The sequence below is a fragment of the Mirounga angustirostris genome, unplaced genomic scaffold, assembly GCF_029215605.1.
Source record: "Mirounga angustirostris isolate CCGP_5_RB_7025 unplaced genomic scaffold, mMirAng1.0.hap1 SCAF_11, whole genome shotgun sequence".
Classification (NCBI taxonomy): Eukaryota; Metazoa; Chordata; class Mammalia; order Carnivora; family Phocidae; genus Mirounga; species Mirounga angustirostris.
The window spans coordinates 13,213,772-13,227,881 of NW_026991719.1; the positions used below are offsets into that span (position 1 = coordinate 13,213,772).

At 42.7% G+C, this 14,110-nt stretch overlaps 1 protein-coding gene across 1 annotated transcript; it reads right to left on the minus strand.

Moving 5' to 3' along the window:
* Positions 1-426: 426 nt before the first annotated feature.
* Positions 427-12,477, minus strand: LOC123844649 (ubiquitin-like). Its single transcript, XM_045875363.3, has 2 exons — positions 12,459-12,477; positions 427-973 (listed from the first exon to the last, which is right to left on the minus strand). Exon 2 carries the CDS (start codon positions 900-902, stop codon positions 519-521), a length of 384 nt encoding a protein of 127 aa, XP_045731319.1. The 5' UTR covers positions 903-973; positions 12,459-12,477; the 3' UTR covers positions 427-518.
* Between the last annotated feature and the right edge of the window lie 1,633 nt (positions 12,478-14,110).

Consider the following 14,110-nt stretch of genomic DNA (forward strand, 5'->3'; position numbering starts at 1 on the left):
GCAAGATATTACCTTTGGGGGAAACTGGGCAAAGTGTATGCAGGATGAATCTACAATTATCTCAAAAATTTTAATCAAAAATTAAAATTAGGGGCGCCTGGGTGGCTCAGTCATTAAGCATCTGCCTTTGGCTCAGGTCATGATCCCAGGGTCCTGGGATCGAGTCCCACATCGGGCTCCCTGCTCCGTGGGAAGCCTGCTTCTCCCCCTCCCACTCCCCCTGCTTGTGTTCCTGCTCTTGCTAACTCTTTCTCTGTCAAATAAATAAATAAAATCTTAAAAAAAAATCAAAATTAGAAGTGGTGTGCAGTAACAATAAAAAAAAAAAACCTTAGCAATACTTTCAGTCTAGGTCCATTTATTAACTGAAGTAAACACAATAGTTCCTACATGGGTGATTGTTTAAAAAGATTTTTTTTTTTCCAGTCAATGAAAGGGAAACTTTATTGAGGCCCCAGGGCCTTGGGGCTCAGGCAGGAGGCCACCCTGCGGGCAAAGGAAGAGCTGGTGGAAGGGCCTTATTTGACCTTCTTTTTGGGGTGCAGGTTGTTGGTGTGGCCGCACTTCTTGCAGCAGTTGACAGCGCGGGGGTGCAGGCGAGCATAACACTTGCGGCAGATCATCTTGTTGCAGTTGTATTTCTGGGCCAGGTGGCGGAGGGAAGGCTCGATGATGCCACCCCGTAGGCGAAGCACCAAGTGCAGGGTGGACTCTTTCTGGATATTATAGTCTGACAGAGTACGGCCATCTTCCAGCTGTTTGCCCGCAAAAACCAGACGCTGCTGGTCAGGCGGGATGCCCTCCTTGTCTTGGATTTTGGCTTTGACATTCTCAATGGTGTCACTGGGCTCGACCTCAAGGGTGATGGTCTTGCCCGTCAGGGTCTTCACAAAGATCTGCATCTCTGCGTCTGGCGCGAATCCGCAAGGCCGCCGCCACCAAACCGCTCGGCCACCTCGTTGAAGAGAAAGAGCTAAGAAAGATTTTATTTATTTATTTGAGAGAGAGAGAGCATGAGTTGGGGGGAGGGGCAGAGGGATAGGGAGAAGCAGACTCCCCGCTGAGCAGGGAGCCATGCGGGGCTCGATCCCAGGACCCTGGGATCATGACCTGAGCCAAAGGCAGATGCTTAACCGACTAAGCCACCCAGGCACCACCATGTGTGATTTTTTTAAAAAAAAGATTTATTTATTTATTTTAGAGAGAGAGGGTGCGGTGGGGAGGAGCAAAGGGAGAGAAAGACTTAAAGCAGACTCCACTCTGAGCATGGAGCCTGATGTGGGGTTTGATAAAGGGCTCGAACTCAGGACCCTGAGATCGCGACCTGAGCTGAAACCAAGAGGCAGATGCTTTATCAACTGTGCCACCCAGGTGCCCCCCACCAGCATGTGTGGTTTCTTTTTCTAACTTTTCTTTTTTTTTTTTTTTTAAAGATTTTATTTATTTATTTGACAGAGAGAGAGAAAGCAGGAGCAGGGTGAGGGGCAGAGAGAGAAGCTGGCTTCCCGCTGAGCAGGGAGCCCGATGCGGGGCTCGATCCCAGGACCCCGAGATCATGACCTGAGCTGAAGGCAGACGCTTCACCGACTGAGCCACCCAGATGCCCCTTTTCTTTTCTTTTTTTTTTTTTTTAAGATTTTTTAATTTATTTTTTAACAGAGAAAGAGACAGCGAGAGAGGGAACACAAGCAGGGAGAGTGGGAGAGGGAGAAACAGGCTTCCCGCCGAGCAGGGAGCCCGATGCGGGGCTCGATCCCAGGACCCTGGGATCATGACCTGAGCCGAAGGCAGACGCTTAACGACTGAGCCACCCAGGCGCCCCTAACTTTTCAATTATGGACAATTTCAAACAAATACGAAAGAAAAGAGAGTAGTGAAATGAACCCCCATGTACACACCACCTGGCTTTGATAATTATCTGCTCACGGTCAAGTGTGTTTCATCTATGCCCCCCATCCACTCCTGCCATCCCTCATTATTTTGATGCATATTTCACATCTCATGTCATCTGTAAATATTTCTATATGCATCTTTATATAAGAGTTCCCTTTTTTAAACATTTATTATTTTAATTTTTTTTTTTACTGAGGATGTTGATTTTGGGGGTCTTAGAGTGTTTAAAAGTAATCTCTATGCTCAACGTGGGACTCAAACTCACAACCAGGAGATCAAGAGTCACATGCTTTACTGACTGAGGCAGCCAGGCAGCCAGGCACCCCAAGTTCCTTTTTTAAAAAATTCAAAATAACAGCAATATATTTGCATGTACAAAAAAAGTATCAATTCTTTGATATCAATACCCAGACAGCATTTATATTTACTGGCTTTTCTCTTAATAAAGGTTATGCTTTAGCTTTACTGAGGTATAGTTTATGTACAATAAACAGCACCTATTTATTTTTTGAAAGATTTTACTTCTTTATTTGAGTGAGAGAGTGAGCGAGAGAGCACAAGTGGAGGGGAGGGGCAGAGGGAGAGGGAGAAGCAGACTCCCAGTTGAGCAGGGAGCCTGATGCAGGGCTCGATCCCATGACTCCAGGATCATGACCTGAGCCAAAGGTGGACACTTAACAGACTGAGCCACCCACGCACCCCAACAGCCCCTATTTAAAGTATGCAATTCAGGGGCGCCTGGGTGGCTCAGTTGGTTGGGCGACTGCCTTCGGCTCGGGTCATGATCCTGGAGTCCCGGGATCGAGTCCTGCATCAGGCTTCCTGCTCAGCGGGGAGTTTGCTTCTCCCTCGGACCCTCCCCCCTCTCATGCTCTCTCTCTGATTCGCTCTCTCAAATAAAAAAAATTAAAGTATGCAATTCAGTAAGTTTTGACAGATGTAAGCACCTATGAAAACAACACTACAATAAAAAAAAACAGAACATTTCAATCATGCCCAAAAGTTTCCTTGTGCCCCTTCCTCCATCTATGGCCACAAAGCAACCACTGATCTGCTTTCTGTCACTAAAATGAGTTTACAGAGAATGTGGTTTTGAAAACAGCAACAACATAAATGGTACACGATTTTATAAAAATTAGAAGGGAATGTAGAGAATAAAGAAAAATATACGCATATTCTTCTTTATATATTTTGATGGTGAGCCCCTGAGGCAGAAAGCAAGTTAAACTTAGAATACTATCATAATAACAGCTGATATTTATTGAGCAGTCTATGTCAGATATTTTATATATATTATCTATTTTGTCTCATGATAATCCTATGTTATTATCAATACTATTATTATCAAACTCATACATTTGAGGAGACTGAGGCACAGAGAGGTAACTTGCCCATGGTCTCACAGCTTGTAACTGAAGGAGCTTAGATTAAAAAACTAAGTCTTTGGGGCACCTGGGTGGCTCAGTCGGCTGTCTGCCGTCGGCTCAGGTCATGATCCCAGGGTCCTGGGATTGAGCCCCACGTTGGGCTCCCTGCTCAGCAGGAAGTCTGCTTCTCCCTCTCCCGCTCCCCCTGCTTGTGTTCCTGCTCTCACTGTCTCTCTCTCTGTCAAATAAATAAATAAAACATTAAAAAAAACCCCACTAAATCTTTGACTCCAGAGCAATGCCCTTAAATATAGCTGTGGTCAGTTTATCAGCAAAAAGAACTGACATGAGAAGAACACCTGGATGTGTTGCTGAAAAGTCTTACCCTTTTCTTGGGCAAAGGAGTAAAGGCAATTCAATGCATAAAGGATAGTCTGTTCAACAAATGGTTCTGGAACAACTGGACATCCACGTGCAAAAAATGAAATCAAGACACAGACCTTACATCTTTTACAAAAATTACCTCAGAATAGATCATAGACCTAATTGTGAAACTATAAAACTCCTAGGAGAATTAAAAAATGGGCAGAGGACCTAAGCAGACATTTTCCAAAAGAAGACATCCAGATGGCCATCAGTTGCAAGATGCTCAACATCACTCATCATTGGAGAAATGCAAATCAATACCACCCAGGTGCCCCCGTACCCTTTAAATATCTTAAAATTTTATCAATTATGCCTCAATAAAGTTTGGGGGAAAATGCTGGGAAAAAAAAATCCTCCTAGAAGATAACATAGGAGAAAATCTAGGTGACTTTGGATTTGGTGATGACTTCCGTGATATGATACCAAAAGCATGATCCATGAAAGAAAAACAACTGATAATTTGGACTTCATTAAAATTAAAAATGCTCTGCTCTGTTAAGAGAATGAAAAAACAAGCCACAAACTTGGAGAACATATTTGCAAAATCTATATCGAATAAAAGACTGGTATCCAAAATATATAAAGACCTCTTAAAACTCAAGAATAAGAAAACGGGGGCACCTGGGTAGCTTAGTCATTAAGGCATCTGCCTTTGGCTCAGGTCATGATCCCGGGGTCCTGGGATCAAGCCCCGCGTCGGGCTCCCTGCTCGGCAGGGAGTCTGCTTCTCCCTCTCCCACTCCCCCTGCTTGTGTTCCCTCTCTTGCTGTGTCCCTATCTGTCAAATAAATAAAATCTTAAAAAAAAAAATAAGAAAAAAACCCAATTTAAAAATGGGCAAACAATCTGAATAGACATCTCACCAAAAAAACATACTGATGGCAAGTAAGCACATGAAAGATGCTCCATATCAAATGTCATTACAGAGTTGCAAATTAAAACAATGGGATACTACGACACACCTATTAGAATGGCTAAAAACTATGGAGACAGCTAAAAGGATGCCAGGGGCTCAGAAGGAGGGAGGAAGGGATGAACACATGGAACACATGGAATTTTTAGGGCAGCAAAACTATTAAAAAAAATTTTTTTTAAGGTTTATTCATTTATTTATTTATTATTTATTTATTTGAGAGAGCGAGCACAAGCATGGGGAGTGGGAGGCAGAGGGAGAGGGAGAAGCAGGCTTCCTGCAGAGCAGGGAGCCCGATGTGGGGCTCGATCCCAGGACCCCGGGATCATGACCTGAGCTGAAGGCAGACGCTTAACCAACAGAGCCACCCAGGTGTCCCAAAACTAATTTTTTTTTATTTAAATTCAAGTTAGTTAACGTATAATGTATTATTAGTTTCAGGGGTAGAATTTAGTGATTCATCAGTTGCATATAACACCGAGTGCTCATTACATCAAGTGCCCTCCTTAATGCCCATCACCCAGTTACCCCATCCCCCCACCCACCTCCCCTCCAACAACCCTGTTTGTTCCTTATAGTTAAGAGTCTCATGGCTTGCCTCCCTCTCTGTTTTATCTTATTTTATTTTTCCTTCTCCTCCCCTCTGTTCATCTGTTTTGTTTCTTAAATTCCACATATGAGTGAGATCATATGGTATTTGTCCTTCTCTGACTGACAGATTTCACTTAGCATAATACCCTCTAGTTCCATCCACATCATTGCAAATGGCAAGATTTCATTCTTTTTGATGGTAACATTCCATTGTATTTATATGCCACCTCTTCTTTATCCATTCATCTGTTGATGGACATCTGGGCTTTTTCCATATTTTGGGTACTGTGGACATTGCTGCTATAAACATTGGGGTGCATGAGGGCAGCAAAACTATTTTGTATGATTCCATAATGGTAAATGCATGTTGTCATGTGTTTGACAAAAGCCAAAGAATGTACAACCCAAAGAGTTAACCCTAATGTGAACTATGGATTTTAGTTAATGACAATAATGTACCTGTGTTGGCTCATCAATTAGAACAAATGTACCACAATAATGCAAGATTAATGTGTGAAATTGAATCAGTAAAGATTAACATGTGTGGATTAACATGGGACACTGTGGATTGGGGGGAGGAGGAGCTATGTGGAAACTGTACTTTCCACTCAATTATTCTGTAAGCCTAAAACTGCTCAAAAAAAAAAATGTCTATTAATTGAAGTCTTATCCTCTGCGAGTTTCGGTTTCCTCATCTCAGAAGTGAGGAATTGGATTAGATCTCAGAATGAAATTTTGTCCTTAGAAGTAGAGATGAATGGGGGCAACTGGGTGGCTCAGGCGGTTAAGCGTCTGCCTTCGGCTCAGGTCATGATCCCAGGGTCCTGGGATCGAGCCCCTCATCAGGCTCCCTGCTCAACGGGGAGCCTGAATCTCCCTCTCCTGCTCCCCCTGCTTGTGCTCTCTCTCTGTCTGTCAAATAAATAAATAAAATCTTAAAAAGAAGGAGAGATGAATTATCACCCCCACCCCCTTTATTTCCCAGAGTGTTTACTTTATGATTGTCATCTCTCCCACCATGTGGCTGTCAGTGATTACACTGATAGATCAGCAGAGGTGCCATCACTTGGCTGTGCTTGTTCTGGCAAAGAATAGACTCACGCAGTAAAGTTTTCTTTATCAAGTCTTTTTGGTAATATTTTAAACAGAACTTCAGGGAAAATTTGTTTCTATGTCTATCTATATCTATTTGTTTCTTTGTCTAAGTTTCCTGTCCACATTTGTATGAAAGCCATTTTGTGTGTTCAGCTACAATTTTGGCTTTGGCGACCTTGAAAATATGATCATTTCAAGTTAGGGTAAATATGCTAACTTTTGGGAGAAATCTTAGTTATATTAAGATTTCAGCGAAATCCTTTGTTAACCTGGCCTTGTAGCTAAATATCACAATAGTTCAGTCTTACATGAACACAAAAATTTATATGATAATGTAAAATCAATTGGTCACAGGGTCCTTGTAGTGTTATCCTGGTATGAAATAAAGACATTCAAGAGGATCCTGGCCATATAAGCCGCCACTCCAGCAGAAGGGAGTAACAACATTTATATAAGCTCCTGTGTCCCATGTTCCCTATAGACAGTCATAAATGTTTGATAATGATGTCTAACGATTCAACTGAATGAAGAAAGAGGTACCAGAAAACTAGACTGGAAAACATCAGCAACCCTCTTTTTTTTTTTTTTTTTTTTTTTAAGATTTAATTTATTTGGGGTGCCTGGGTGGCTCAGTCGTTAAGTGTCTGCCTTCAGCTTGGGTCATGATCCTGGGGTCCTGGGATCGAGTCCTGCATTGGGCTCCCTGTTCTCCCTCTCCCACTCCCCCTGCTTGTGTTTCCTCTCTCGCTGTGTCTCTCTGTATCAAATAAATAAATCAAATCTTTTAAAAAAAAGATTTGATTTATTTATTGAGAGAGAGCGAGAGAGCACAAGCAGGCTGAGTGGCAGAGGGAGAGGGAGAAGCAGGCTCCCCGCTGAGCAGGGAGACTGAACACACGGGGCTCTGATCCCAGGACCCTGGGATCATGACTTGAGCTGAAGGCAGACACTTAACCAACTAAGCCACCCAAGCGCCCCCATCAGCAGCCCCCTTTTAATGTATACAACAATGCTGTTTAAACTGCAAACATATAAAAGCATTAGAAGGGTGCCTGGCTGGCTCAGCTGGTGGAGCATGTGACTCTTGATCTCGCGGTTGTGAGTTCGAGCTCCATTTTGGGTGTGGAGATTACTTAAAAATAAAATATTAAAAAAAAAAGTAAAAGCGTTGTAGATGATTCTTATTGAATCATTTAATTCCTAAGGAAACTTGAGTTGATGGAGCCCTGACTCTAAATTTACATTAAAACCAGTATTTAGGGGGTGCCTGAGTGGCTCAGTCGTTAAGCGTCTGCCTTCAGCTCAGGTCATGATCTCGGGGTCCTGGATCGAGCCCCGCATCGGGCTCCCTGTTCTGCGGGAAGCCTGCTTCTCCCTCTCCCACTCCCCCTTCTTGTGTTCCTGCTCTCGCTATTTCTCTCTCAAATAAATAAATAAAATCTTTAAAAAAAAAACAAACAAATCTAGGGGCGCCTGGGTGGCTCAGTCGTTAAGCATCTGCCTTCGGCTCGGGTCATGATCCCAGGGTCTTGGGATCGAGCCCTACATCGGGCTCCCTGCTCCGCGGGGAAGCCTGCTTCTCCCTCTCCCTCTCCCCCTGCTTGTGTTCCTTCTCTTGCTGTGTCTCTCTCTGTCAAATAAATAATATCTTTAAAAAAAACCCCAAAACAAAAAACCCCAGTATTTAGTATGGGAATTAGTGTTGTTACTTTTCTGGGGAGTAACTGTTAATACTAAGTATTTTTGCTTATGTTATATTAATTGTTCTCTTTTAGTCAAGAAAAAATAGGCTTGCCACATCCATCAATTCACTCCCATTATAGAAAGGAATGTTGAATATATATTTAGATTGCTTAAAGCAGTGGCTTGAAATTTTTTCTTGGCTGCAACCCACAGTAACATGTACATTTTACATTACCTATCATCTGTCTATCTTTCTATGATACTGAAACACATTTCTCACCAAGTAGCACCTATTCTATGTGGTAATACTCTCTGATCTGATCTATTCTGTTCTGTTCTATTTCATTAAAAAAATACAACCATGACTCTCTAATTTGATTTCACTAATGGACCAAGACCCACAGTTTCAAAAACATAGCTTAGAAAGCTCCAGATGAAGTGTGCAATGAGTAGACCAAATATCGTATGTAATGATTAAAATGCATCAAAAGAGGCTTTTACCACTTCACTTCTGAATAAATATAAAAATTTAAAATTGATATGCCATAGACTGTATTTCTGGAGAGTGGGACTGGGAGAGAAAGAGCGCCTTTTAATTTTATCTGCCTGTTGTTTCAAAAAATAATTTTAACATGTATAACTTTTATTGTAAAAAAATCTAGCATGCTGTACCTATTTATCCTAAGGAGCTGATGTAATAGATTCTAAAAGTTATATTTTTTCAAAAGTAGTGGAAAATTGAACACAACAAGAATGTACAATTATAGGGTATTAGTTGCATAAATTATAGAATGTCCATGGATGTACTACACCACCATTAAAAATGATTATGTAAGTTCTAGCTCAGTGGTTCTCAACCAGGGGTGGTTTTGCCTCCCAAGGGACATTTGTCAATGTCCAGAGACATTTTGGATTGTCACAACTTGGGGAGGGGAGTGCTACTAACATCGAGGGGGTACAGGCCAGGGATGCTGCTGAACATTCTACAATGCACAGGACAGCCCCCCACAACAAAGAATAATCCCCAAATATCAATAGTGCTAAGGTTGAAAGACCCTAGACTAACCAAATGACTGTATCTGTGTGGAAACTTTACCTCCTTCCTCATTTCTGTAAATGACTTTTTTTTTTTGAAGCTTTTTCTCTCTCTCTCATACTTGGAATAGAGTTATTTATGTTCATGTCTTATTTTCCTTTCTTGGTAGAAAGCTCCTTTTCACAGATGGGATATGTGTCTGATTCATCTCCGTATAACCAGCAACCAGACCACTTTGTGTCTTGTAAGTGTTTAATAAATATCTGTTGAATTATTACACAAGAAAAAAAATATGACATTCTTATTGAAATGGGAAGATGTTCTCAATATATGTAACTGGGGGGAGAAAAGCAGGTTATGAAACAGTATGAGTGATCTCCAGATTGAGTGCAATTCCTATCCCAATCTCAGCTAACTTCTTTGTAGAAAATTGATAAGCTGACCCTCAAATTCTGATGGAAGATCAAGGGATCTGCAAAAGCCAAAACAGTCTTGAACAGAGTTGGAGGACTCACACTGCAGAACTCTCAGAATAGGGGCGCCTGGGTGGCTCAGTCATTAAGCGTCTGCCTTCGGCTCAGGTCATGGCCGAGCCCTACTTCGGGCTCCCTGCTTAGCAGAAGGCCTGCTTCTCCCTCTCCCACTCCCCCTGCTTGTGTTCCCTCTCTCTCTGTCTCTCTCTGTGTCAAATAAATAAATAAAATCTTTAAAAAAAAGAAGAACTCTCAGAATAAATTATAGGACTAAATCTTTGTGACCTTGACCTAGGCAATTTCTTAGATATGACACCAAAACTATAAATGATGGAAGATTAACCAGGCTTCATCAAAATCAAAACTTCTGTGCTGGCTAATGATACCATAAAGACGGCCAAAAGACAACCCACAGAATGTGAAAAAATTTTTGGAAATCATGTATCTGATAATGGAATGTATCCAGAATATATAAAGGACCCTTACAACTCAATAATAAAAGAAAACCCAATTGAAAAATGGACAAAGGAGGGGCACCTGGGTGGCTCAGTTGGTTAAGCATTTGACTTCAGTTCAAGTCATGATCTCAGGGTCCTGGGATCGAGCCCCGCATGGGCGCTGGGTGTGGAGCCTGCTTGAGATTCTCTTTCTCCCTCCCCCTCGGCCCCTCCCCCTTTCTAAAAATAAATAAATAAATAAATTAATTAATTTTAAAAAGATGTACAAATGGCTGATGTAGGGGAAGAAAAAAAAATTTTCCTCTGCCCTTCTAGATTTTCTACCAGGGCCCGGTAACAAAAGACAGATTAACAAGAGAAAAGAATACAAATTTATTTAATATAAGTTTTATGTCACACAAGTGCTTTCATAAGGAAATGAAGACCTGATGAAGCAGTTAAACCGAAGTGCTTTTATGCTAGGTTCGATGAAGAATGAACAAACATGGTAAAATGTGATAAGACAAAAAGGGTATGAATAAGTAAATGGAGGTAGCATGTTCTGAACCCCATCACCAACAAGTACATGAAGAGGAAAATATAAATAAAACCACAATGAGATGCTACTCCACACCCACAAGAATGGCTGTAATAAAAAAGACAGGTAATCACAAGTATTGGTAAGGCCATGGAGAAACTGGAACCCATATACATTGCTGGTGGGAATGTTGTTTTTTTTTTTAAAGATTTTATTTATTTATTTGACAGAGAGACACAGTGAGAGAGGGAACACAAGCAGGGGGAGTGGGAGAGGAAGAAGCAGGCTCTCTGCGGAGGAGGGAGCCCAATGTGGGACTCGACCCCAGGACCTTGAGAACATGACCTGAGCCAAGGCAGATGCTTAACGACTGAGCCACCCAGGCACCCGCTGGTAGGAATGTAAAATGGTGCAGCTGCTTTGGAAAACAGGCAGTTCCTCAATAAATTAAACACAGAGTTACTGTATGACCCAGCAATTCCACTCCTCGGTATGCCCCCGAGAGAAATGACAACATATATTCACACAAAAAGTTGTACACAAAAGTTCATAGCAGCCTTGTTCATAGTAGCCAGAAAGTGGAAGCAACCCAAATGCCCATCAATTGATGAATGGATATATAAAACGTGGTATATCCATGCAGTAGAATATTATTTGGCAATAAAAACAAACGAAGTATCTCTGTATCTTACACCATGGATGAACCCCGAAAATATTATGCTAAGTGAGAGAAACCAAGCATAAAATCCACATATTATATGATTCTGTTTATATGAAGTGTCTAGATTAGGCAAATCCATTAGACACACAAAGTAGGTTATTGATTGCCTAAATTTGGAAGGTTTGGGGGGAAATGGGGAAGATTTTATGAAGTATAAAAATGTTGTAAAACTACACTGAAGGGGCACCTGGCTGGCTCAGTCGGTGGAGCATGAGACTCTTGATCTCAGGGTTGTAAGTTCAAGTCCCATGTTGGGTGTAGAGATTACTTAAAAAATAAAGTCTTTAAATAAATAAATAAATAAATAAATAAATAAATAAATAAATAAATAAATAAATAAAAGATTGTAGCGATAATTATACAAATCTGTAGATGTATTTTTTTTTTAAGATTTTATTTATTTATTTGACAGAGAGACAGCGAGAGAGGGAACACAAGCAGGGGGAGTGGGAGAGGGAGAAGCAGGCTTCCCGCCGAGCAGGGAGCCCGATGCGGGGCTCGATCCCAGGACCCTGGGACCATGACCGGAGCCGAAGGCAGACGCTTAACGACTGAGCCACCCAGGCGCCCCAAATCTGTAGATGTATTAAAAGCCAGTCAATTGTACATTTTTTTTTCAAGATTATATTTTTTTATTTGACACAGAGAGACAGAGAAAGAGCACAAGCAGGGGGAGCGGCAGGCAGGCAGAGGGAGAGGGGAGGGAGAGGGAGAAGCAGGCTCTCTGCCCAGCAAGGAGCCCGGTGCGGGGCTGGATCCCAGGACCCCGAGATCATGACCCCAGCAGAAGGCAGACGCTTAACCGACTGAGCCACCCAGGTGCCCCCAATTGTACATTTTAAATGAATCCTACAGTATGTTCATTATATCTCAATAAAGCTATTTTAGGGGCGCCTGGGTGGCTCAGTCGTTAAGCATCTGCCTTCGGCTCAGGTCGTGATCCCAGGGTCCTGGGATCGAGCCCCGCATCGGGCTCCCTGCTCGGCGGGAGGCCTGCTTCTCCCTCTCCCACTCCCCCTGCTTGTGTTCCCTCTCTCGCTGTGTCTCTCTCTGTCAAATAAATAAATAAAATCTTTAAAAAATAAAAATAAAAAAAATAAAGCTATTTTAGAAAAAGAAAAGCAAAAGCAACACAACGTGTATTTGCTCCCTCGAACGTAGTGAGCTTAAGATAAATGTGGAATGTTAGCGGGTCAGCTTGTACCTGGTTTTCAGCAACATTGTTTGTGAAAACCCTGATTGATGAGTTGCAGCTGCACCAGGAGGGATGTGACTTGGCACTTACTCTCAGACACAGTGCACCGAGCCTCGTGTGCACGTAGCTGCTGAATCGCCGGGGTGGCTGCCCTGGTTGAAGTATCTGCGCCGGTTCAACTTACCGCTCCCGGCTGAGGAAGCTCAGTGGGGCGGAGTGACCCGGAAGCGGCGCCTAATGCGTGGCCCCACCCACGAGGCAGCTGCCTTTTGGCTCGCGTGTGTTAAAGCTACGTGAACTAGTGTGCGGGGAGAAATACCACAGCGTGTAGTGCAATCTTATATTTAGCTATATTAGTAAGTGATTCCCTTTGGGTGGCAAAATTCCAGATGATCGTTATTTTCTTTCTACTTCTCTGTCTTTTTTGATGTTTTAAAAATCTGTAAGATTTTACTTGTTTTTTTAAATAAAATGATTTGAAAAACAAAAGTCTTTGCATTCCTTGGCTAAATCCTACGTGGTCATGGTGAATGATTCTATTCATGTCTTACTGAATTTTATTTGCTGTTAATTTATTTTATTTCTAGTTTCTCATTTAGCGCCTTCTGTTTTCTTTTCCCCCCAGATTGGATTTCAAGGTTGTACTGTTCTCATACCATGAATTAGAGAGTTTTCCACGCTTTTCTATAACCTGGAACTGTTCGTTGAGTATAAAGAGAATCTGTTTGAGATTGCCGCTTTATTATAAAAGGATACAACGCAGGAACAACCAGATGGAAGAGATGCATAGGGCAAGGTATGGGGGAAAGGGACACGGGGTTTCCAGTGGACAACCCTCACAGCACTTCCTCCTGTTCACCAACCCAGAAGCTCTCTGATTTTTTTTTTTTTTTTGGTGGAAATTATATATTAATGTTGTCTTTGGAAAAAAACAAACCTTGGGGTGCCTGGCTGGCTCAGTAGAGCGTTTGACTCTCAATCTTGGGCTTGTGAGTTGGTGCCCCACGTTGGGTGTAGAGAGTACTTTAAAAAAAATAAAATCTTAAAAAAAAAGAAAAAAAAAAACCTTCACGAAGAGTTTAGCTTTTTGTCCACCTCAGAGATTCACTAGTGAGGCAGGAACCCTGGGCAGAAGAGTGAGGGGCTGCCCAGGCCCCGCACATTCTGTGCACCCTGCGGACAGGGTGCTTGGGCGGGGCTGCTGCGCTCGGGCGCCCGCCGCTCCCGGGGAGGCCCCGCCCCGCTGCCACAGTTCTCCCTTTTCATTGCGCAAGCGTGAGGACGGCCTGGCATGGCCAATGTGGAGGTGGGGAATGAACTCCTGGCCTCAGACGCTCAGCAGGCTGAGCCTAGGCGCCAGCTGTGTAAGGCAGTGCGGGGACCCCCTGCCCCGCTCCCAGAAACAGGAGTCCCCTTCATCCCGCGGGGAGAGTCTCAGTTTAGCACCCCCAGCCCCCCACCCAACACGGGAGGAGCCTTAGGTTCCAGTTTGTTGCCAGCTGCCCCATAGAGAGTTCTCGGGACTCCTTCATCGAATAATCCTGCTTGTCTCCCCTCACTTCCAAACAGTTATATATATAGTACTGTCCTTTGTTTAAACACGGAGTGTCTATCTCGCAAGTGTTCACACAATACTGAGATTTAAAAATAATATCATTAGGCGATCAGACCTCCTCAGACAGATTCTCTCTGGTAGTCTCTAGAGATTTCAAAATGCATGTAAATGTTTTATGTTCCTTTTC